This window comes from Oncorhynchus mykiss, chromosome 6 (genome assembly GCF_013265735.2).
Source record: "Oncorhynchus mykiss isolate Arlee chromosome 6, USDA_OmykA_1.1, whole genome shotgun sequence".
Lineage (NCBI taxonomy): Eukaryota > Metazoa > Chordata > Actinopteri > Salmoniformes > Salmonidae > Oncorhynchus > Oncorhynchus mykiss.
This window is the reverse complement of record NC_048570.1, coordinates 33,532,013-33,557,109: the sequence shown is the minus strand read 5'-3', so window position 1 is coordinate 33,557,109 and position 25,097 is coordinate 33,532,013. Positions and strand designations below refer to the sequence as shown.

Genomic DNA, 25,097 nt, shown 5'->3' with positions numbered 1-25,097 from the left:
TTGATAAGGGCCCATGCAGTTGCATCCCGGATGTGTCGGGCTTCACTTGTAGCCTGTGAAAAAGACCTGATCACGTGACGGAGAGCCATTTGAGTGAGAGGTACTTCTGCATCAGCCAGGAGAAGGGAATTATAATATTCAGCCAAAGGGCCACATTTTTTTAGGGGGTATTACGGCCACACTATTTAACTAGGCGAGTCAGTTAAGAACAAATTCTTATTAGACCCCTGACCTGTATTTTGTTCCAGGCTCCTTTGGCAGGCAGCAACAATAAGACCCTGTGCTGCCTCTGGTGTGCCTCAGGGTCCAGCTCAATGACCGTCTGCACTGAGAGGAATGGCTTTGTACCCGGTACTGGAACAATAGCAAACTTAGAGGGGTTCCAGCCCTGAAACTGTTTTTCCTTTTGCATTGTTGTATTTACAAGCCTTCGACCATCCTCATCTTGTGAGCTCACATTCTATGCACGAAGTGTAACGAAACGGGAAGTGGGTCTTTCTTTGTGGACACAGGAATAATTGTGTCAAAGTTAGCTAGAAATGCTGGGTGGGTGTGCCTGAACAAAGTGACCGGTGAACAAAATGATAGCGTACTCTTGTCTATAGGCAAATAAACAGACTTGATGGAAATTCCTTGTCAAGTTTTTACACTCAAATAAACAGACATCTTCTCACCTTTGGAATCCCCTTTTTCTGTAGGAGAGATGGTGAAAATAATCTGAGTTTAGTAATGGCTTATCTCGGACGGTGACTCCACATGCCACCCGCATCCAGAAGCAGTTGTTTTACACCCACAACAAGTGCAACAGGATGTGGCAGAGGAAAAACCTGGTCTCAGTGAATGGTCAGCCAGTCAACCCCAGTAGTCTAAAGCAATATGATGCTTCCCATCCCTCCCAAAACGGCTCTCACAATCTCCAACTGTCCTATACTGGAGTTGGATTACACTGTGGATGTATGCATCCGTCTTGAAATGATGCAGCTTTTACTGCCAATCCCAAAACAGCCCCCTGCCCTAAGCACTCTTGGAGATCAAGGACCGTATTCAAATGGAATCACATTTTATTTGTCATGGCCGAATACAGCAGGTGTTAGTGAAATGCTTACTTACAAGCTCTTAACCAACAATGCAGTTTTAATCAAATAAACTATTCCCAAAGCATCTCCGAGAAGCAGTGCTTTAAGTAATGTTATTCATGATCTGAAATGCAAACCTGATCCTAGATCAGCACTCCTACTCTGAGACTCTTTGTGAATATGGGCCCTGGGAGGATCTGACGCGTATAAGCAATATGGAAATCGCCCCTCCTTGCCTTCTCGATTGCCCAGGTGGAATTTTTGCATATTTCTCACATCAATATAATCCTCTCGGATCTCCGAGATAGGGTTAGGTTGGTTATTGGACTTGCCCAATGCTTCTGTTCTGACGTTGTCTTCTATTGTTCTTCTCCTCTCCTGCAGGTGTGTCTATGTGTCAGAGGTTCCTCTGACCTAAAGGTGCTGTTCCCCATTGTGCTGTGTAATATTCCTGTTCATGCTTCCCAACCTCCCCCTCCATATCAGTAGGAGTAGCACTTGGACCCGTAACCAAAGTTATGTCTGTCAGGAACATAGGGGATATGAGGGTTTACCAAGAACAATTCTTCCGGTGCACTTGTTTTTTTCTTCACTGATTATTTGAACAAATCACAGGGTTCATTTGGCCCATAGACCAGTTAAGAGGATTTCAGAGGAGGGGGTGTGGACTTTGCCACTCCTATTAAGCCAAACATCTTAACACTCCCCAGTACAAAATCCAGTAGCTGGCCGGAGACCAGATTTCACGCAAGATTTTGATCCGAGATTAGACACTGCCAAAAACCTTTTAAAATGGGGTTTCCAATTCTACAATTGTATATGTTGTTGATTGTTAGAATTGTCATCAACTGGCATATCAAAACTTCCTTCCATATGACATTGCCTGATTGCATTGCCTCTTTCCACTGTGGGAGTTGAGTGCAAAATGCTCACTATAGACATTACTGCTAAGAAAATTCCTCAACTTTTTAAAACAGACCTTTCAGCCCCTTTTCCTTTTCTTATTCAGCTCCTTGGGGTCATGATGAGAAACTAGTGGGACACCGTAGGGGGCTAACTCCGACTACAGTTGATAAGGACTCAACTTGCTCTAACAAATCTTACAACACAACAAATTGTAGGATTTATGTGAATAGCCTCTTAATAAGGTTGATTTGTTGAGTTGCAGAAATAGCTCTCATGTTTTTACATATGTATCAGATTTTTAAACATTTTATGCTTGAACTTTTAAAAGGTGTTTCTGTTACATAACTCTCTTACGGTTTTATACACAGTTTATTTACAGTTTTATATATACATTTTTTTACTACTTACATACCAATGTATATGTATGCAATGGTGCCTTGCCATCCTTTAATGCTTAACACTAGAACCGTTAGGCCTTGAGGGACGCAACTTGTTTGCCAATGAGAGCGTAGTAAAGAAATTGTCTATGGTGATATTTCTCCTCTTGCCAACGTTAGATTCCACAAGCCTCAAAACCACATTCTGTCACTCACTCACCTGCTGCCCGATGGCTGTTTCTTGAAGTCCATGATCATCTCCTTTGTTTTGTTGAGTGACGTTATTTTCCTGACACCACACTCCGAGGGCCCTCACCTCCCTGTAGGCCGTCTCGTCGTTGTTGGTAATGAAGCCTACCACTGTAGTGTCATCTGCAAACTTGATTGAGTTGCAAGCGTGCATGGCCACACACTCATGGGTGAACAGGGAGTACAGGAGAGGGCTGAGAACTCACCCTTGTGGGGCCCCAGTGTTGAGGATCAGCAGGGTGGAGATGCTGTTTTCTACCTTCAACATCTGGGGGCAGCCCGTCAGAAAGTCCAGGACTCAGTTGCACAGGACGGAGTCGAGACCCAGGGTCTCGAGCCTAATGACGAGTTTGGAGGGTACTATGGTGATAAATGCTGAGCTGTAGTCAATGAACAGCATTCTTACATAGGTATTAATCTTGTCCAGATGGGATAGAGCAGTGCGATTTGTGTTGTCTGTGGACCTATTGGGGTGGAAACTAAATTGGAGTGGGTTTAGGGTATGAGGTACGGTGGAGGTGATATGATCCTTGACTAGTCTCTCAAAGCACTTCATGATGACAGAAGTGAGTGCTATGGGGCGATAGTCATTTAGTTCAGTTACCTTAGCTTTCTTGCTGAACAGGGACAATGGTAGCCATCTTGAAACATGTGGGGACAGCAGACTGGCTTAGGGATTGATTGAATATGTCCGTAAACACACCAGCCAGCTGGTCTGTGCATGCTCTGAGGACGCGGCTAGGGATGCCGTCTGGGCCGGCAGCCTTGCGAGGGTTAACACGTTTAAATGTTTTGCTCACATTGGCCATGGAGAAGGAGAGCCCACAAGCTTTGGTAGCAGTCCATGTCAGTGGCACTGTATTGTCCTCAAAGCAAGCAAAGAAGTTGTTTAATTTGTCTGGGAGCAAGACGTCGATGTCCGCGACGAGGCTGGTTTTCTTTTTGTAATCTGTGATTGACTGTAGACCCTGCCACATACGTCTCGTGTTTGAGCCGTTGAATTATAACTACTTTCTCTACTGACGCTTTGTTTGTTTGCCTTGTTGATGGAATAACTACACTGTTTGTATTCGGTCATGTTTCCAGTCGCTTTGCCATGATTAGAAGCGGTGGTTTGCGCTTTCACTTTTGCGCGAATGCTGCCATCAGCGAATGCTGGACTTTCTGACGGGCTGCCCCCAGATGTTGAATGGAAAAATGTTTGATTTGATTTCAAATGTCAAAATTGTCCTTGTTTGTGGCATAGTCCTTGCCATTAAGTTCCCTTCAACCTTAACAAAGACCGGGAAGTACATGTCTCGTCTCTCTCTGTATTGCCAACATATCATATTGAATATCACAATAAGGGCAGAATTTACGTCCGAGAATCAAGGATAGTATTTGTTTTTTTAATGGAATTGTCTCTGTATACATGTTTTAACCACAATTCCTTTTAAAAATGTATATTTTGTAATGTTTAATACATTTTTATTTATTTTACCTTTACTAGGCAAGTCAGTTAAGGACAAATTCTTATTTTCAATGACGGCCTAGGCACAGCCTGTTCAGGGGCAGAAGGGAGCACTTTAGGACACTGATAGGTTTTTTCAGGCTGGAAATAGAGTCAGTGGCCACCTGTACAAATGGTGCATCTTAATTTGATCACTATTTTGTCACCAAAACATTCCCTGCACATCAGGAAATTTAAACAAGCTTTAACCTGCAGTTCACTTTTTCTCCATGAGTGGGCACCAAACAATTTAAAAAAAAATCTAGTTCAACTGTTGCCTGGGGTGGCGTAGAGATTAGGGCTTCTGCCCACACCCTTCTGGCCCAAATTACTAAATTCCCCCAATTTACATTTAGTTACACATTTCGAATAGACATTCCAGGGAAAATAAGTGACCATACCAGACACTTTTATTTTAGACGGTTGTATTTTATTTTTTATTTTTACCCCTTTTTCTCCCCAATTTCGTGTTATCCAATTGTTGTACTATCTTGTCTCATCGCTACAACTCCCGTACGGGCTCGGGAGAGACGAAGGTTGAAAGTCATGCGTCCTCCGATACACAACCCAGCCAGACATACTGCTTCTTAATAACACAGCGCGCATCCAACCCGGAAGCCAGCCGCACCAATGTGTCGGAGGCTACACCGTGCACCCGGCAACCTTGGCTAGCGCGCACTGCGCCCGGCCCGCCACAGGAGTCGCTGGTGCGCGATGAGACAAGGACATCCCTACCGACCAAGCCCTCCCTAACCCGGACGACGCTAGGCCAATTGTGCGTCGCCCCACGGACCTCCCGGTCGCGCGAACCCAGGGACTCTGATGGCACAGCTGGCGCTGCAGTACAGCGCCCTTAACCACTGCGCCACCCAACCTCTTAGACGGTTGTATTTGATGGGTAACAAATATGAAACAAATAAAATAATATCAGTAGGCTATACCAAGATTAGTTTCCATTCATACAGTGTCGGGTAAATTGCCACAGTAGATTTGCCTTGGTAAAGAAGGAATTACTTTAGAGTGTGCAAAGCTGTCATCAAGGCAAATGGTGGCTACTTTGAAAAATCTCAAATATAAAATATTTTGATTGAACCCTTTTTAGTTACTAGATGATTGTATGTTGTTTTATAGTTTTGATTTCTTCACTATTATTCTACAGTCGTGGCCAAAAGTTTTGAGAATGACATATTAATTTCCACAAAGTTTGCTGCTTCAGTGTCTTTAGATATTTTTGTCAGATGTTACTATGGGATACTGAAGTATAATTACAAGCATTTCATAAGTGTCAAAGACTTTTATTGACAATTACATGAAGTTGATGCAGAGTCAATATTTGCAGTGTTGACCCTTCTTTTTCAAGACCTCTGCAATCCGCGCTGGCATGCTGTCAATTAACTTCTGGGCCACATGGCAGCTGATTCTGATGGCAGCCCATTCTTGCATAATCAATGCTTGGAGTTTGTCAGAATTTGTGGGGTTTTGTTTGTCCCACCTCCTCTTGAGGATTGAACACAAGTTCTCAATGGGATTGAGGTCTGGGGAGTTTCCTGGCCATGGACCCAAAATATCGATGTTTTGTTCCCCGAGCCACTTAGTTATCACTTTTGCCTTATAGCAAGGTGCTCCATCACGCTAGAAAAGGCATTGTTCGTCACCCAACTGTTCCTGGATGGTTGGGAGAAATTGCTCTCAGAGGATGTGTTGGTACCATTCTTTATTCATGGCTGTGTTCTTAGGCAAAATTGTGTATATATATATATACATATACACACACACACACCCAAACAAACCACACATTTCATTGCAAATATATATATATTTTTTGGCAAAAATATATATTTCATAGAACGGCATTAGCACTTATCCGTCCAGAAGTACCTCCTGTCCTTGCAGAAACAGCTCCTCAGCTTCTGTTTGCATCATAACACTCAAAGATTCCTCAAACAAAAAAATCTGTCTCACTTTCCCGATCAATCTCTTCTATAATCTGGTGCAAATCTGTATACTTAGACTTGGACTTCGCTTTTCCTGATTTATTCGCCATGATGTCTTCAATGAAATCGTTGAAAATACTACTCTCCAAAATACTGCTGTGTGTAACAAGCGTCACTGAAACTACTCTGAATGTCAAGGCGAGAATGGAGTTCGTTACGTGTGCGATTTCAAACAAGGAATGGTGGTCCAACCCATAACCATCACATACTGGTGTTTAACTCAGCTCATTGGCTATCTACCCAGCTACATTTCAAGAAGATCAGTGGTCATTGGGCAGAAATACAGTCAATCAACGAAGCTTCGCTAAAATTATTGGTGCGCAAGGAAGTCATTGCTCGTCGTCTTCAAATCAGTTCACTTCGGTCAATACTCCCCGCAAAAAAAAAACAATCCCATTTGGCTGTGTTGCAAACATCCAGAGGAATGCACTGAAACCAACCATGACTAGATAAACAATTGTTTACGGTGTGTAATAACGTCGAATGCTCCGTAATTTTTTTTGATAGAGATGGAATTCACGGGAAACAAACGGTTTACAAAATGTTTCGATTTAGGCTATAAAAATGGATTTTATCAAAGAAAACTGCACTTCATTTGATCACTGGGACCCTCAGGAAGAGAAATAAGAGCAAGATATCAGAATGTAAGTCATAATTTTACCTTCAGATGTGAATGTGTAAAAACTGTCATGGTGGAAAATATTTTTGTTGTTGATTGCTCTTCTCAAACAAAAGCATGGTATTTGTTCTCTGTAATAGCTATTTTAAATCGGAAAATGTAGTTTGATTACCAAGATTCTAATCTTTTGAAGGATGTAAGACACTTGCATTTTCAAGAATGTTTAATGTTACGACGTATTTTTAGTTGTCACACTGAAATTTGATCCCTGTACGGGGATCGCAGCCATAAGAGGATTTATTAAGTACTGCAGTGCATCTCCTCCTCATGGACTGCACCAGATTTGCCAGTTCTTGCTGTGAGATGTTGCCTCACTCTTCCATCAAGGCACCAGCAAGTTCCCAGACATTTCTGGGGGAAATGGCCCAAGCCCTCACCCTTCGATCCAACAGATCCGGGATGTTCGCTGGCCACGGCAGAACACTGACATTCCTGTCTGCAGGAAATCACGAACAGAACGAGCAGTATGGCTGGTGGCATTGTTATGCTGGAGGGTCATGTCAGGATGAGCCTGCAGGAAGGGTACCACATGAGGGAGGATGTCTTCCCTATAACGCACAGCGCTGAGATTGCCTGCAATGACAACAAGCTCAGTCCGATGATGCTGTGACACACCGCCCCAGTCCATGACGCACCCTCCACCTCCAAATCGATCCCGCTCCAGAGTACAGGCCCGGTGTAACGCTCATTCTTTCGATGATAAATGCGAATCCTACCATCACCCCTGGTGAGACAAAACCATGACTCGTCAGTGAAGAGCACTTTTTGCCAGTCCTGTCTGGTCCAGCGATGGTGGGTTTGTGCCCATAGGCGACGCTGTTGCCGGTCATGTCTGGTGAGGACCTGCCTTACAACAGGCCTACAAGCCCTCAGTCAAGCTTCTCTCAGCCTATTGCGGATAGTCTGAGCACTGATGGAGGGATTGTGCGTTCCTGGTGTAATTCGGGCAGTTGTTGTTGCCATCCTGTACCGGTCCCGTAGGTGTGATGGTCGGATGTACTGATCCTGTGCAGGTGTTGTTACATGTGGTCTGCCACTGCGAGTATGATCAACTGTTCGTTCCTGTCTCCCTGTAGCGCTGTCTTAGGCGTCTCACATTACCGACATTGCAATTTATTGCCCTGGCCACATCTGCAGTCCTCATACCTCCTTGCATCATGCCTAAGGCACATTCACACAGATGAGCAGGGACCTTGGGCATCTTTCTTTTGGTGTTTTTCAGAGTCAGTAGAAAGGCCTCTTTAGTGTCCTAAGTTTTCATAACTGTAACCTTAATTTCCTACCGTCTGTAAGCTGTTAGCGTCTTAACGACCGTTCCACAGGTGCATGTTCATTAATTGTTTATGGTCCATGGAATAAGCATGGGAAACAGTGTTTAAACCCTTTACAATGATCTGTGAAGTTATTTAGATTTTTAGAAATGATCTTTTAAAGACAAGGTCCTGAAAAATCCTACAATGTGATTTTCTGGATTTTTTTTCTTCTCATTTTGTCTGTCATAGTTTAAGTATACCTATGATGAAAATTACAGGCCTCATCTTTTTAAGTGGGAGAACTAGCACAATTGGTGGCTGACTAAATACTTTTTTGCCCCACTGTATATATTTTCTACTCCTCGCCATTTCCATATGAAATAGCCATTGGGTGCTGTTCGGGGGAGTGCAGGCCCACAACAATGGCCGGAGTTGAATGGACCAGCACTTCACCTTAGTGACTGTTCCCTCTGCTCTATACAATACATATCTGTTTATTTTATGTGATGATAAAAGGCTCATACAATACAAATATTTTTTTAAATGTTTTCTTTCACAGTGATAGCGACACTGACTGGGAGCCCCCGGTGCCAAGCTTCCCGCTCTACCTCTGCCCCCTCTACTCCTGCCTCCAGTGGTGTTCATATGCCATAGTTCATTACTGCACTCATTACTGTGCCTCAGGGCCAAAAGAGCACAGCATGGAGGCGTCGTTGTGTTCTGTGTCGCATGAAGTCCCCCATCACCTGCACCACTTGTTCAGTTTGCCTCTGCTTTACATCAGAAAGAGACTGCTATGGGACATGGCACAGGCAGCAAAATATTGTGTAGAGGACTTCCAAAGGGTCTACTGTTTTTTTTAAATACACTGCTCAAAAAAACAAAGGGAACACTTAAACAACACAATGTAACTCCAAGTCAATCACACTTCTGTGAAATCAAACTGTCCACTTAGGAAGCAACACTGATTGACAATAAATTTCACATGCTGTTGTGCAAATGGGATAGACAACAGGTGGAAATTATAGGCAATTAGCAAGGCACCCCCAATAAAGGAGTGGTTCTGCAGGTGATAACCACAGACCACTTCTCAGTTCCTATGCTTCCTGGCTGATGTTTTGGTCACTTTTGAATGCTGGCGGTGCTTTCACTCTAGTGGTCTATGCGAGGAAGATAAAAGAAATGCAAGATGAGAGGGAATTGATGAGAAGACTAAGAAAAAGTTTAAAAACAGGATAGAAAATACAGGTACAGACACTTCATATAACAATCTGGTGAACTGAAATTACATTCTCTAATTATCCCAACTGTAGTCTAAAGGACTGATATCCACACCCTGATTTGTGTACCGCACATAGCCAGAGGAATAGAAGAGTAATATACAGTTACCTTCAGTGCCATCAGAAATAAGTCACACTCCTTGTCTTGTTACTCATTTTGTTGCTACAGCCTGAATTTAAAATTGATACAATTTCGATTTTTTTTGTCACTGGCCTACACACAATGTCTTATGTCAAAATGGAATTATGTTTTTCGAAATGTTTACAAATGAATCAAAAATGAAAAGCTGAAATGGTTTTGAGTCAAGCACCTTTGTTATGGCAAGTCAATAAGGTCAGGAGTAAAAATGTGCTTAACAGGTCACATGAACTATAATTGTGTTTAACATGAATTTTGAATGACTACCTCATCTCTGTACCCCACACATCTGTTAGGTCCTTCAGTCGAGCAGGGAATTTCAAACACAGTTTCAACCACAAACACCAATGCCTCACAAAGAAGGTAAAAAAAAAAGCAGACATTCAATATCCCTTTGAGCATGGTGAAGTTATCACTATAAAGATACAGGCGTACTTCCTAACTCAGCTGCCAGAGAGGAAGGAAACCGCTCAGGGATTTCACCATGAGGCCAGTGATGACTTTAAAACAATTACAGAATTTAATGGTTGTGATAGGAGAAAACTGAGGATGGATCAATAACATTGTAGTTACTCCACAACACTAACCCAATAGACAGAGTGAAAAAAGGAAGCCTGTACAGAATAAAAAATATTCCAAAACAAGCATCCTGTTTGCAACAAGGCACTAAAGTATCATGTTATGGGCATGGCATGGCTGCATCATGTTATGGGTATGCTTGTAATAGTTATGGACTGGGGAGTTTTTCGGGATAAAAAACAAACAATTTAACTAGGCACAGGCAAAATTCAGTCTGCTTTCTGTCAGACACTGGGAGATGAATTCACCTTACTGTCACGGTTGTTTGTAGAGACGGACCAAGGCGCAGCGGATGTTGAGTTCCACATAATTTATTAAACGTGAAACTTTAAACAAAACAAGAAACGACCAACGAACCGTGACTACAGCGGTGCTACATACACTTACTCAAAATACAATATCCCACAAACACAGGTGGGAATAAACACTACTTAAATATGATCCCCAATTAGAGACAACGATTACCAGCTGCCTCTAATTGGGAATCATACAAATCACCAACATAGAAAATTAAACCTAGAACCCCACATAGAAATAATAAACTAGAACACCCCCCAGTCACGCCCTGACCTACTCCACCTTAGCAAATAAATGCTCTCTGTGGTCAGGACGTGACAACTACAGAAGGACAATAACCTAAAACTAGGCCAAATCTACACTGGAGTTACCACCAAGAAGACAGTGAATGTTCCTGAGTGGCCGAGTTACAGTTTTGACTTAAATGTTCATGAAAATCTGTGGTAAGAACTGAAAATGGTTGTCTAGCAATGATCAACAACCAATTTAACCAAGCTTGAAGAATTTTGAAAATAATAATGGGCAACTGTTGCACAATCCAGGTGTGGAAAGCTCTTAGACTTACCCAGAAAGGCTCACAGCTGTAATTGCTGCCAAAGGTGATTCTAACATGTATTGACTCTGAGGGTTGAACACTTACACTGTATCTAATCAAGAGATATTAGTGTGTTTTTTTTGTTTTGTTTTTTATAAACGTTAGAATTTTTCTTCCACTTTGACATTAGAGTATTTTATGGAAATCGTTGACAAATATGACATTTAACTCCATTTTAAGCTACTTTGTAACAAAATGTGGAAAAGGTCAATGGGTGTGAATACTTTCTGAAGGCACTGTATATGGCCACCACAGCTACTATTCACTAACATTATCTTGTAAATATAGTCAGAGCCATTATTCAGTTCAGACTGAATGAACCCCAGGTAACATTCTCTTGTTTGAATGCATAAACCACCTCAAAATAATGGTGCTGTAACTATAAAAATGAATGAATTGTTTCTTTCACTTTCAGATTTCCAGATGGGACAGCTACAGTGATTATATCCCTGACCTCATGAAAGGGGAGTAGGAGGGAGGGAAATACACACACACACACACAAACAACACATTTTCCTACAATTGGAAAAACTTTCAAATTGAAAATAAAGGACAGTGGTTATTTATTGGTTCTTGGTGTAATACCACCTTAGATTTAGAGGTTATAATAACGTAAGAAACACAGTGCATTCCTCTAGGGATTTGTAATGACATCCATTTAATTTTGATGGTGAGATTATGATATTTTAGACAGTATATGGTGAGGAGGAGACTGAGGCCTCCCATACCTTACAGTACATGTTGTATATACAACACTATGTAAAAGCAGAGTCAAAACAGTCAGTATACTGTTACCGACAACACAAAGGCTCTAAAAGCAAAGTAATGCGTTTCATTTTCTATTCCACCGATGCTAAATAAAGCCATATTTTCTTGTTATAGATTTGACTACAATCGTCAGGGCAGATATTTGTGCAGATTCAGAATGGTCTTACATATGTTACCATGACTACAACACATAGCAATTGAAGATTGTGGCAAAATACACTTTATGATCAAGACCCTGAAAACCCAGATGAGATTGATAAAAAAAAAATGTGTAATGGTTTCAAAATTGTTGTTTTCCTCATGAAGTTAAAACTAAAACAACCCCCAAAATGGCACCATTTGTAACATAATGTCAAGGATTATGTTACATGTGGTGCCATTTTGACAACAAAGGCCTCTAGAATGATATGAATGTGTGTGAATGGAATGGGAAGGTTCCCTCAAGTTTCCATCTTAGAACAATGCTGAACAACCATCTGTGGCAGGAGGCAATCTGAGCTGGGAACCTGAGTTACTGTATGGTTGAGCCCGAATGGAGACCAGTAGTGATATACCAAAGATTTTTTATAAATAAACCAAGATAGACCACAGCCTGTCGTTTCAGATGGGAACATATGAGTCATAGTGGGCAGAACAAGCAAGGAGGTGGGCAGAGCCAAGCACGAGCTAGCGTTCTAGCAAACATCTGCATATTTCTGTTAGGGAACGCCTACTCTGTGAAATTCGCCTGTGCGATAACCAATATGACTTTGCATTCCTTCTAAACAACGCGATTTTAAAAAACTTTGACAATGGCTAAAGTCTACAAAACTTAGTCAACTCTATTCATAACAGGTTATAGTTTTGTGAACAGAAAACTGTATTGAGATCAAATGTTTCATCGATGAGAACATTTGCAGAATGTAGGCCATAATCCATCTCGTTCCATTTTCTACCACTGCGCGCCAGTGGGCTTTCTCTCACTACCATATTTGGTAGTGAATGGAAACACCAAGTGGATGCTTCATATTTATACATCCAGTGAAATATCTGTCTCATTGTTCTATCTGTGGATATACCATACAGGAACAAAAAAAATGCTGTGACCTCTTGCACCCACCCACCCAATCCATACAGTACTGTAATGTTAACACCATGAAGCATTCGCTTCCAAGTTAGAACTGTACATAACACGGCACAGTATAACAGCGTGTCTCAAACAGAGACTCGTTACTACACATTCAACATTCAATAAGTACATTGAAAAGACTCTGATCAATATATTATGAATCAATATATATTATTTACCCATTTTTCTCTTCTCTTGGTAAGAATATATTACTCTATGTATACGTTTCACTTGAGGAAAAAGACGTTAGCCATGGCCAGCCCAAAAGGGTGAGTGGTATTACAGTAGAACTGTGACAATAATTAGTATCATTTGTCACAACTTGGCTTGCTACTGGATGGGCTTGGCATCTGGAACTGAGTAAAACAATATACTCAGCAATTAAACATTAATAGTCAACCATAATATGCATTATAAAAATACAAATCATATCACACAAGTAAAATGATTGCATAAAAGGGTTGGTAATAAATTCTCAAAAGGAGGGTGGGTATAAGTTACAATTCATGTAGTTGCTACTGTAACTGTTACTGTAGCTAGACCCTCAGGTCAAGGCAGAACCACTATGCTTTAACTCAGGATGATATGGTACCCACTACCATACAGTTAACTCATTATGATAGTGTAATTAATTTACGTAGATATAAAAAAAAAAAAAACATTATATATTTCAGTGTTCTTCAGTCCAGGTCCTGGAGAGTGACATTACGTGCAGGATTTTGTCCCAGTTTAGCGCTACACCTCATTCAACTCATGGAGGCCTTGTTTGGAAGAATCAGGTGTGTTAGTGCAGGGATGGAACAGAAGCCTGTACACTTTGTAGCTCTCTGGGACCAGGGTTTGTGACCACTGCATCCAAATAGGTAGGCTATGTCCAAATAGATATTATTCATAGCTTTCACTCCGCTTACAGCTCAGCTGGTGAGTACAGTTATGGGTAGAATGCGTCTGAAATGGCACTCCATTCCCTACACAATGCCCTACTTTTGACCAGAGCCTGGTGGTCCTGATGGGAGCCTGATGGGTCAAAAGTAGCACACTACTGTATATAGGGAATAAGGTGTTGTTTGAGACGCAGACTGGTAGAAGGCTCAGTTGTCCAGTCACATCGTGTTTGGCCCAGTGAGGTCAGAAGAGGCTCCAGCCCTGCCCCCTCACTCTGTCTTCCAGACCGTGTTGAGAACCTTGACCACCTCCTCATAGATGATGAAGACGATGGCCACATCCAGGCACACACGACCCAGCCGAGGAACCGTCCCCTTATAGAACCTAGAGAACACAGAACAAGGAGAGTAGAACATCATATACGTAGAACTCAGGATCTCTATGGAGTAGAACCTCAGGAATGAGACGGAATGAGCAGTAAACAATACCATTAGGTTCCTTAAGGGAGTTATACATAACGTTTGATCGTATAGAAGTGTATAGTGGTGCACTTACGCTCGTACACCCTCGTGTCTCATGATCTTCAAGGCACAGTCCAGCGTACTCTTATACTTATGAGACTCCAAACCCTTAGAGAGAGAAAGACACAGGGTTATTCACTTAGACAGGGGTGGAGTTACGCCATACATGTATTTCAAACACATTCAATCCTTTCAGATGTACACAAGTGTCTGTAGCGGTACCCTATCCTGTACCTGCATCCTGGTCTTGATGACATCTAGAGGGGTGTTCCCAAACACGCTGGCTGCTCCTGCGACGGCTCCAAACGTTCCCGTCACCACAGGGTTAATAGCCTTATTGGGGTTATCCCCTGGGGAAAGGAGATACGGACAGAATGCTCTTTCACACTCACCCAAGTGGGATATACACAGTACGCTTATCAAAGTGAGTACCTTTTTACAGGTGACCACTAGAGGTCAGCATTGTCTGTGTGGTGTCGACAGGCATCCAAGGCCGGTATCCATAAACGTGTCAGAGTAGGAGTGGATCAGGTCCCTTCTGTCGATGCAATCATACTCATTGTGATCTAAAGGCTAAGCTGATCCCCAATCAGCACTCCTACTATGAGACACTTGATACATATGGCCCCTGGAATCCTGATAATGATGGCTGACACTCCCGTACCTTTGTACCAGTTCCTGAGGGAGGTCATGACATAGAAGCGGATGGCCTGGTTGGAGCCCTGCTTCAGGACGGTGGCCGTCAGACCCTGGTACGTCCCCTTAATACCTGGGGGACAGTAGCAGAGAGCAGCAGTTAGCATCACTGGATGTAGTAGCAGCATTATGCACTACCCTCTTTAAAGAGTGACTGAACGCACCAATTCTACATGGGTTTTTCTGTTTCTCATTAAGAAAAATAAGATTTCAATCTTGGGGGTGTTGGTTCAATGTGGCAGTTACTGATCTTTGTCCCCCATGAGACACCATAGGTACAAAGCCAGTATCACTTCCTCAAAATTGGCAGAATTAATTTAAGAGAACTCAATAAATCTGTAATTAATTTTTGAATCTAGCTAATGTGTTTGGTGCAGTATTTCTCAAGTTCAAAAATATGTGATGTGTTCTCTTCTATAAAAAAAGTTGTCTCCACTGTGCTGCCAGGCAGGTCTGTCTCCCTGTCTGTGTGTTCTGACATACTATTGAATAGACCGCAATCACCACAGCTGTTTATCCCATGGTTGTGGGCAAGTGGGCATTGTCAAAATCAAAACCCAACCCACAAGTACACTGAGTATACAAACATTAGGAACACCTGCTCTTTCCATGACATAGACTGACCAGGTGAATCCAGGTGAAAACTATGATCCCTTATTGATGTCACTTGTTAAATCCACTTCAATCAGAGTAGATGAAGGGGAAGAGACGTGTTAAAGAAGGATTTTTAAGCCTCGCGACCATCGACATGGAGTGTGTATGTGTGCCATTCAGAGGGCGAATGGGCAAGACAAAAAATGTAAGTGCCTATGAACAGGGTGTGGTAGAAGGTGCCAGGGGCACTAGGTTTGAGTGTGTCAAGAACTGTGACGCTGCTGGGTTTTTCACGCTCAACAGTTTCCCGTGTGTATCAATAATGGCCACCACCCAAAGGACATCCAGCAACTTTACACAACTGTCGGAAGCATGGGAGTCAGCAGGGGTCAGCAAACCTGTGGAACGCTTTCGACACCTTGTAGAGTCAATGCCTAGATGAATTGAGGCTGTTCTGGGGGAAAAAGGTGGTGCGACTCAATATTAAGATGTTTCTAATGTTTTGTATACACAGTGTAAGTCATGACGAACTCTTGCACACAAATCTCAGTTTTGGATGATAGTGATTTGATTTAGACATTACAGACAAAAGTCTTGACAATTACATACAGATAAAAACATTAACAAGTAGTGTGTATCAGTTATACATATACACCACAGTTCAAAAGTTTGGGGTCACTTAGAAATGTCCTTGTTTTTGAAAGAAAAGCACATTTTTGGTCCATTAAAATAACATCTAATTCATCAGAAATACAGTGTAGACATTGCTAATGTTGAAAATGACTTTTGCAGCTGGAAACGGCTGATTTTTAATGGAATATCTACATAGGCATACAGAGGTCCATTATCAGCAGCCATCACTCCTGTGTTCCAATGGCACGTTGTGTTAGCTAAGCCAAGTTTACCATTTTAAAAGGCTAATTGATCATTAGAAAACCCTTTTGCAATTATGTTAGCACAGCATTTGTCGGTTCGATTACAGGCTCAAAATGGCCAGAAACAAATAACTTTCTTCTGAAACTCGTCAGTCTATTCTTGTTCTGAGAAATTAAAGCTATTCAATAGAAAGAGGAGTGGGAGTGACTGTCCAATAAAAATACAAGATTAAGATGGGCAAAAGAACACAGGCACTGGACAGAGGAACTCTGCCTAGAAGGCCAGCATCCCAAAGTCACCTCTTCACTGTTGACATTGAGACTGGTGTTTTGCAGGTACTATTTAATCAGCTGCCAATTGAGGACTTGTGAGGCGTCTGTTTCTCAAACTAGACACTAATGTACTTGTCCTCTTGCTCAGTTGTGCACCGGGGCCTCCCACTCCTCGTTCTATTCTGGTTAGAACCAGTTTGTGCTGTTCTGTGAAGGGAGTAGTACACAGCGTTGTACAAGATCTTCAGTTTCTTGGCAATTTCTCACATGGAATAGCCTTCATTTCTCAGAACAAGAAGTTCTTTGTTTCTGGCCATTTTGAGCCTGTAATCGAACCCACAAATGCTGATGCTCCAGATACTCAACCAGTCTAAAGAAGGCCAGTTTGATTGCTTCTTTAATCAGAACAACAGTTTTCAGCTGTGCTAACTTAATTTCAAAAGGATTTTCTAATGATCAATTAGCCTTTTAAAATGATAAACAATTAGGAATTTCCAACACGTGGATGTTTCTTATAAAAACAAGAAGTGACGCAGTCAGTCTTTCCTCAACTCTTAGCCAACAGAGATGGGCATGCATAGTAATAATATTAGCCCTCTGATTACAATGAAGAGCAAGAAGTGCCGCTCTGTTCTGGGCCAGTTGTAGCTTAACTAGGTCTTTCTTTGCAGAACTTGACCATATAAACAAAATGAACCTACTTGCACATTTTAGTCAATTTTGGTACTGTAAATGTTTCTGACTAAAATCGATGTCGTTTTCAATGAGAGAAGTTGATTCTCAAGTTTCGTTCATCTTTAAACAATAAATGTCAGTCTGAATCTCAAATGACACCCTATTCCCTATGGGGGCTATATAGGCAATAAGGTGTCATTTAGGACATATACATGGTCTTTGTTGATCGTTCAAGGTCAGGGTGGTAGGATCAGATTACCCTCCCTAAACCCTAGCCTTAAATCAGTGTCTAGTCTAGGGCAACTTCCCCCTCCTCCCTTACCTTGGGTTCTGATGATCTCCCTGACTCCATGGTAGAAGCCTCTGTATTTGGGGTTGGCTGAAGACTGGTCGTGGATGAATTTAACCTTGAGAGAGAACACAGGGACAGCTTAATCACCAAACATACAAACATACATACAGACGGACAGGCGGGCGGGCGGGCAGGCAGTATTATTAAGAAACCCAACTGTGCTCCAGGAAAAAGAGCATTATCATGTTTGGTTTTTTTCCTTTATTGTATTATCAGTTTGACAGAGCACTAAGAGCAGACAGACAGCCTTGAGAGATGTTCTTGTCTGTCTCACCTTTAATTCAGAGAATATTAAAGAGTATGACTGAAGGAAATACATTCCTGGAAGGCTCAGGTCAACACTCATTCAGCTGTTGGATTAGATTTGTAACAAATAGAGACTGATTTGGGATGAGGTCTTCCTATTCAGAACAAAAAAATTATCAGCTAGTCAGCTGACTCCTTACCAGTGGATAGGGGGTATCAGTGACACCAAATCTGAGAGGGGAGTGGGGGGGATAAAGACAAGAGAGGGGAGAGGAGAGGGGGAGAGAGCGAGAGACAGAGAGAGGTGGGTATGGAGGAGAGGAGGAGGAGACAGAAAAAGGACAAGGGCTATAGAGGAGAGGAGGAGAGAGACTGGAAGAGGAGACACGGCTATAGAGGAGAGGAGGAGAGAGACTATAGTGGAGAGGTGGAAAGAGACTGGAAGAGGAGACACGGCTATAGAGGAGAGGTGGAGAGAGACTGGAAGAGGAGACACGGCTATAGAGGAGAGGTGGAGAGAGACTGGAAGAGGAGACGGAGCTATAAAGAAGGCGATAGAGATGCTCCGTCTCAGACATACCTTGACAGTCTCCATGGGACAGACTATGACTACAGCCTCCATGACTCCAGCACCAAGCCCACATAACAGACCCCTGGTGCTGTTCAACTTCCCTGCCTCATCACGGGCATGGTTACTGAGATACTCAAACACGCCAAACCTGAGATGGGGGAGGAGGGGAGGCGAGAGAGAGGAAGATGGAGAGAGATAACATGTTAGTATACAGCCCAGTCGATTAGTTCAATCAATGTTGTTCTCATGAGTGAGAGTCATTGATAACAAGCAGAGTTGTTGTTGCTCAGGTTTGAGACTGGTACAGTGATATCAGGAAGAGGAGTTAGGCTTGATTCTAGACTTGAGTTTGAATATTGTCTAAAACAGTGGTCAACAACGGGTCGATCACAATCTACTTGTTCATCTCCAATGCATTTCTAGTCGATCGCCAAACATTTCTGTAAAAAAAACAACGATAAAGCCTTGTGTTTCTATTTTTTTTATTCGTCTCGCGCGCTGTTGCTGGGAGGTGCGGCCAATTCAACTGCCGTGCGCGCCGGGTAGGCAAACTGTTGCCATTTCATGTGTCTGAAGGTACAAACTCTGCCTTCCTGGAGAGGGAATCAAGCGCACTATGCTACCACTGGCCAATCAGATTGCTCAGATGACCGAGTCCGCAGTAACGTAGCAGGCATAAAAGAAAGCTACGGCAAAATTGATACTGTGAGTTTTCAAAACGTTTAAAACCATGACTAGAGAGAGACTGTCAACGAATACAGCAAAGAGCTGCTGTTTTTATGAGTGAGTTCATGTTTAAGGCACTGTCAACACTTTGTATTCAACACTTTTATGAGTACGAAAGTTTATCCATAGGCTTGAGTTGTTGTTGTTCTTATTAGCGGCTTGGGTCTTTTTTAATATCATGGGATATTTCACTTTCTCTGTTCACAGGAGTAACAACATGAATTTGTGGTGCGACTCGAGTTCGCCATCAGCTGGAAGACGGTGTCCCTTTTTGGTCAGTGTCAGTGGAGGAAAGGGAGAGCGGAGGGATGTTGAGAGACGGAACCTCAGTCTGCTGCTCTCTCCCTCGGCTGAGACTGACCATCAGATACAGGCACCATCAGCACCGTAACATAAAAAGCACATTATTTAAATGTATGTTCACTCATCTGTGCCTCACAAGTAATACAACAATGGTCGATTACCGGTGTGATCATATAGCCTACCTCAAATTGTTGAATATAATTTTTTTAAATGTTCTGAACAACAATTCATTGGCAGGTAAATTCAAGCAAAGCCAGTATGCGGTGATAATGTATTGGGCCTATAGCTTACTGCACAAACCTCATTGCTACAGTACTGTTTTTAATGTGTTATTGTTGCATAGGCTTACATTTTTTAAGTCATGTTAATAAAAAATAAGAGCGGTAGATCTTGGCATGCATTTTGACTCAGAAAGTGATCTTGACTCAGAAAATGTTGGTGACCACTGGTCTAAAATCGAATCCTAGAATTTCATAGAATATCAGACTAGAACCTTCAATCTAGAAAGTTTTAGAATCATAATTAGAATCTCATTAGACCCTCTATAGAATATCCCTCTATCCTGGCTCCTTGTTACCTAGGTGACAGTAAAACACATAGACTGATACTGTATAACTGTGAAGATGAGAAGGGCCAGAGTTGCTGATATCTCTGGATGAGATATGGAAACAACAAAGAGTCTTCAAAGAGTTCTAACTCCACTGGACACCTTAGAGGAAGCCAGGTTAGGTTTAATCAGCTGATGAGCAGAATTTCACAACAGTTTCCTCTCTGAGCATCATACAACTGCTTAGTAATCTTAGTAGAAGTCTTTTCCCAGTCCTATCACTAGTAAACAATGCCACTTTATACAATGTTTACATACCCTACATCACTCATCTCATATGTATATACTGTACTCTATACCATCTACTGCATCTTGCCTATGCCGTTCGGCCATCGCTCATCCATATCTTTATATGTATATATTCTTATTCATTCCTTTACACTTATGAAATTGTGAACTTGTGAAATTGTTAGATTACATGTTAGATTTTACTGCATGGTCGGAACTAGAAGCAAAAGCATTTCACTACACTCGCATTAACATCTGCTAACCATGTGTATGTGACCAATCAAATGTGATTTGATTTGAGGCAAGAGGCAAATGACTTTGTTCGATGCCCAGGTGAAGTGAAACAAACTGCTAATGTTGCAGAATGTTTTACTGCCCAGCAGGTAAGGCACATCCTTGTTTAAAAATGTAGCCATAAAGTCTGATGACTCAGCAAGCAACGGATGCCCAGCAACTGCTACCATGAAAGCGAGCTGAGCGTTCTGTCTCACCCCAGGAGTGTGTGTATGTGTGTGTTAAGTTTCACTGTAATCAGTTAGGAGATGCTGTGCCAGGGAGTCCTTCACTGGGAAGGTTATTTATAGCAGGAATTGGATTGTGGTGATTTCAGGACCAAACACAACATGGAGGAAGAGAGGAGGAGAGGGGAAGGAGGGGAGAGGGGGAGGAAAGACACTTTGCCACTTAGTGTTGATTAAAGGTTTGTTTTCTTGTAACCTGGTAAAAAAAATACTGATATTTTATTGTGTTAATTCATTGTGTTACCATTGTCTCGTTATCTATTTGTTAATTTTATACTTTTTAACTGCATTGTTGGGAAAGGGCTCGTGAGTAAGCATTTCAAGGTAAAGTCTACACTTGTTGTATTCGCCGCATGTGACAAATAAACATTGCAAGATCAGGCGGGTTTCATGAGGCTAGGTTTCTTGTGCCTCTGCCTTCTCACCCGAGAGTTTCTGGTCTGACCGATGTCTTCTTGTCTGTCTCGGACGTTGACGATCTGTCTCTATCTCTGGGTGTGTCTCTCTGTTCTATTTCCTCATCTCTTCTCCCTCCACCCCTCCTTTTGCTTTCGCTCTCTTTTTTTTGCCTCATTTTTTTTGTTCATTAAAATGCAGCATCTGTTTCTCTGTCTCTACTCAATCATGTTTGTTTGTTTGTTTGTTTGAGTGATAGCTGCTTCACAACTCACATACTGTGTAGTGCAGGAACACAGACACGGCCTGGCAAACAAAAGGCAATGATGCCTTTATAAATTGAAACAGGTCTCTCTCTCTCATCCACCTTAATTGGACTGCAAGGAAGTGGCAGTATAGTTTTTTTTCACTATACTATACCTTACATCACCCCATTAAAATTACTTCAATGTGCTAAGGCTAAACTACCTCTTCTCTTTAGCCAATTCCAAGTGACAGATTTTTTTAAATCATCCCAACATGATGGATAATAGCTGGGCCGGCAGCCAAAGTCCAGGATGAGTCAGAGGCACCTTGGTCGTCACAGAGACCATGGCACATCTCCTAAACCCCATTAGGGCTCTATCTGCAAAGTCAGTTACCCCTCGCCAAGAGATGAGGGGTGGAGGGAGGTATTTGGGAAAGAATGAGGGATGAGGGAAAAAGGAAAGGGGTGGATGAGAAGGCAGGTGGAGTTAAATGGGAGGATGAAAAAGGTCAGTCTCTCTCCACTAAAGCCCAGTGTCACTCTGGCCTCACCCTCACCACTCTCTTATCTCCTTCACTCCCCGTCCTTCCCCCCACTGCTCCACACTGTACATAACAGGCAATCAGCTAATGGGATGGGGGAGATGGTGAGAAAGGGGAGAAAATGATGGATTGGTAGGGGGAGGGGGACAGAGGGAATGGGAGAAGAAAAGCACTCCCTTCTTTTTTCGTAACCCAATTATGTAAAGCATACACACACACACACACACAGCTGTCAGACTAGACAGGTGATGTGGCCTACTCTTGTTGCCCTGTCCTCTATGCACTGTTTCCCTACTGAGCCCTTCTGCGAGGCTGACTGACTGACTCACACACACACACACCAACAGGTTTTCCTCTCTGTATCTCCACTGATACAAGAATTGGCAGCTCTGCTCCGCATGGCTGGGTCTGTCCACTCTAAAGACAGGCTCTGCGCTGTAACACACATACACACAAACAAACACATTCAGAGAAAGAGAGATGCTAAATACCCCTGTCTGAGACTGAGGTCTCCATAGAACGGTCGTGTGTGGAATAAATATAATCTCTGGGAAAGAATAACATAATTACACACAAGACCAGCGGGACATTTCAGCTATGTATTGTGGGTAATAGACCAAAATAATTGGTGTGTGTGTGTGTGTGTGTTTAGGGCTAGATGCCATCCACATACCTGACAGCTGATTTGGGTATGGATCCGTAGAGCAGTGAGCTGAGTCCTCTGTACAGTCCTCTCACCCCGTGACCCTGTACCGTCTGCTTTACACAGTCACCTACACACACATCAATACATGAACACACAACCAGCTATGGACACACAGAGAGTATTCAAATAACTTCATATTCACACATGGAGAGAGAACTCCTTGACGAACATAGCTATTTAGTATGAGGCAGAGACAGCTGTGTGCAGGGCTCATTAAGATGGTCTCAGATCCTCAGAGCTCCAGCCAAGAGAAGCCAGACTGACTGACTGTGTGTGTGTGTGTCATACAAACAAGTAGCGTGACAGCCTGCCAGAATCACTAATGCACCTGAGGATGGTGGGTAATTTGATAATTAGATCCTAAGAGGGACAGAGAAAGAGAGAGAGGGAGCGAGATAGTGAGAATAAGAAATGGAGCGTGAGCAAGAGATGGAGATAGATGGAGATGAATTGATTTGGTCGACACACTGGCGACCTTGTATCTCAGAAAGGTTAGATGCATCGGGGAAGAAGAGGTAGAGAGGTATGAAGGGAGATGGATAGAGAAAGTTGTTGTGTTGCCGGGTGAGAGGACACACACACACAGTCAGACACTCACCGATGCCCCTGTATTTTGGAGGGTTGGCCTTCTCGTCCAGCTGTAGCTGAGTCTTCACATACTCAGTAGGGAAGGTGATACAGATCTCTATACCCCCTGCTATACCACCTGTAGAAAACACAGAACGGAGGTCAGATAAAGCTTTACAATCTGTAGAATGAGATGGACAGAAAGGAAAGCGACATTTAGTTACTGTAAATGTAAATGGCATCAGACTTGAACCAAACGCAAACGTTGTCGAACCGTCTGTGCTTGCTGGGGTTCTGTATGTCATCGTCATTTTGTAGCGAATAAGTCTGAACTATGCAGAAAACAGAGAGCATTGGTCAGCTACATCTTATCAACCAGAAGATTCCTTTTGTGAATCTTTGGGTAGCTAGTCTTTGGTACCAGACTATTGGTGCTAACAAATTGCCTTCTACAATGACAAGCTGGCTAAAGCAGGCATTCACTTTGGGCAGAGCCAGTACATCATGGATCATAACAATAACCCTAAATATGGCTGCCATCCGTAAACCTTAAAAGCCCAGAGAGTGTGAGAGGAATGTAATGTACTGGATAAAGATGGATGGAGCCGTTTTATTTATGCATGAACCTGTAGCTATTAGGTCCAATGAACGAAGAACAAAATAATGAATGAATGATGTAGGATGTTGGACAGCTCTATATTGTGGATTAGTTCAGAGGATGGGGATGAGAGTGTTAAGAGCAGCACTATGTGCAGATGAGTCACTTATAAAAGAGGGAAGGGAGGGCGAGAAGGAGAGGAGAGAGGGAGGAGAGAAGGCTGACGTTAATTAAATGATCTGCTCTGTCCAGAGGGAGGGGCTCCATTACACAGGCCAAGACCTCCATTAGCTCAATGACACACAGAATTACCCCATTTTCATTTCTTCTCTCTTTCTCTCTCGCTCTCTCGCTCTCTCTCTCTCTCACACACACACACACACACACACACTCACATTCAAATCCCAGAGGCCCATCTGTATAAAGAAACAATGAGAAGGGTTCAGATATGTCATCCAACTGTGTGACAGCTTGGCATCCATCCAACTTCTGCCGTTATTGTAGGCCAAACCTCTCTATCTCTTCCCTGCAGCACTTAGAATGACATTATTCTGGAGGTGATAGGAGATATATTTAACCCATTACATATACAGAAGATATAGAAGAATTTTAAGTGGTTGCTGGTTATATTTCAGTTAAATTACACATTGATGTATGGTTGAGTGAGAGTATTCAGAAGGGCTTAATGCATTTGCACAGTATTTTCCTCAGCCAAGATAAGGTTGTACAACAGTCTAGAAAGCTAAGTCATGATCCCTGTATACACGCACGCACGCACGCACGCGCACACACACACACACACACACACACACACACACACACACACACACACACACACACACACACACACACACACACACACACACACACACACACACACACACACACACACACACACACACACACAGCTCTAATTCCTCTAATCCCAGTGTTAAGTAAGGTTCAGCAGATCACATGAGGTCTACTACATTTCACACTAACACACTGACCCAGGATGTACAGGTCAGTATGTCTACAATAGGCTTCATTCATTCCAGACACTACTACAGTTTTACCTGTGAAGGCTATTGGTGAAGCAGTGTCATGTTACAAATTTGCTAAATGTACTATATGGTACAAATTTGCAAAACATATGATGTGTTACGAATTCCAATTTGTTGTGGTTAACGTTAGCTAGGT

General features: G+C 42.5%; 1 protein-coding gene across 1 annotated transcript in view; it reads right to left on the bottom strand.

The window, feature by feature from the left end:
- Nucleotides 1-25,097, bottom strand: part of LOC110525819 (tricarboxylate transport protein B, mitochondrial) — a 53,452-nt gene that overhangs the window by 11,592 nt on the left and 16,763 nt on the right. Inside the window, exons 2-9 of the mRNA XM_021606258.2 lie at nucleotides 23,352-23,459; nucleotides 22,721-22,820; nucleotides 18,487-18,625; nucleotides 17,631-17,715; nucleotides 14,860-14,964; nucleotides 14,430-14,545; nucleotides 14,230-14,303; nucleotides 10,270-14,058 (exon numbers count right to left, since the gene is read on the bottom strand). Coding sequence (XP_021461933.1) covers nucleotides 13,944-14,058; nucleotides 14,230-14,303; nucleotides 14,430-14,545; nucleotides 14,860-14,964; nucleotides 17,631-17,715; nucleotides 18,487-18,625; nucleotides 22,721-22,820; nucleotides 23,352-23,459 — 842 coding nt within the window. The 3' untranslated portion in view covers nucleotides 10,270-13,943. The remainder of the gene's footprint in view (nucleotides 1-10,269; nucleotides 14,059-14,229; nucleotides 14,304-14,429; nucleotides 14,546-14,859; nucleotides 14,965-17,630; nucleotides 17,716-18,486; nucleotides 18,626-22,720; nucleotides 22,821-23,351; nucleotides 23,460-25,097) is intronic.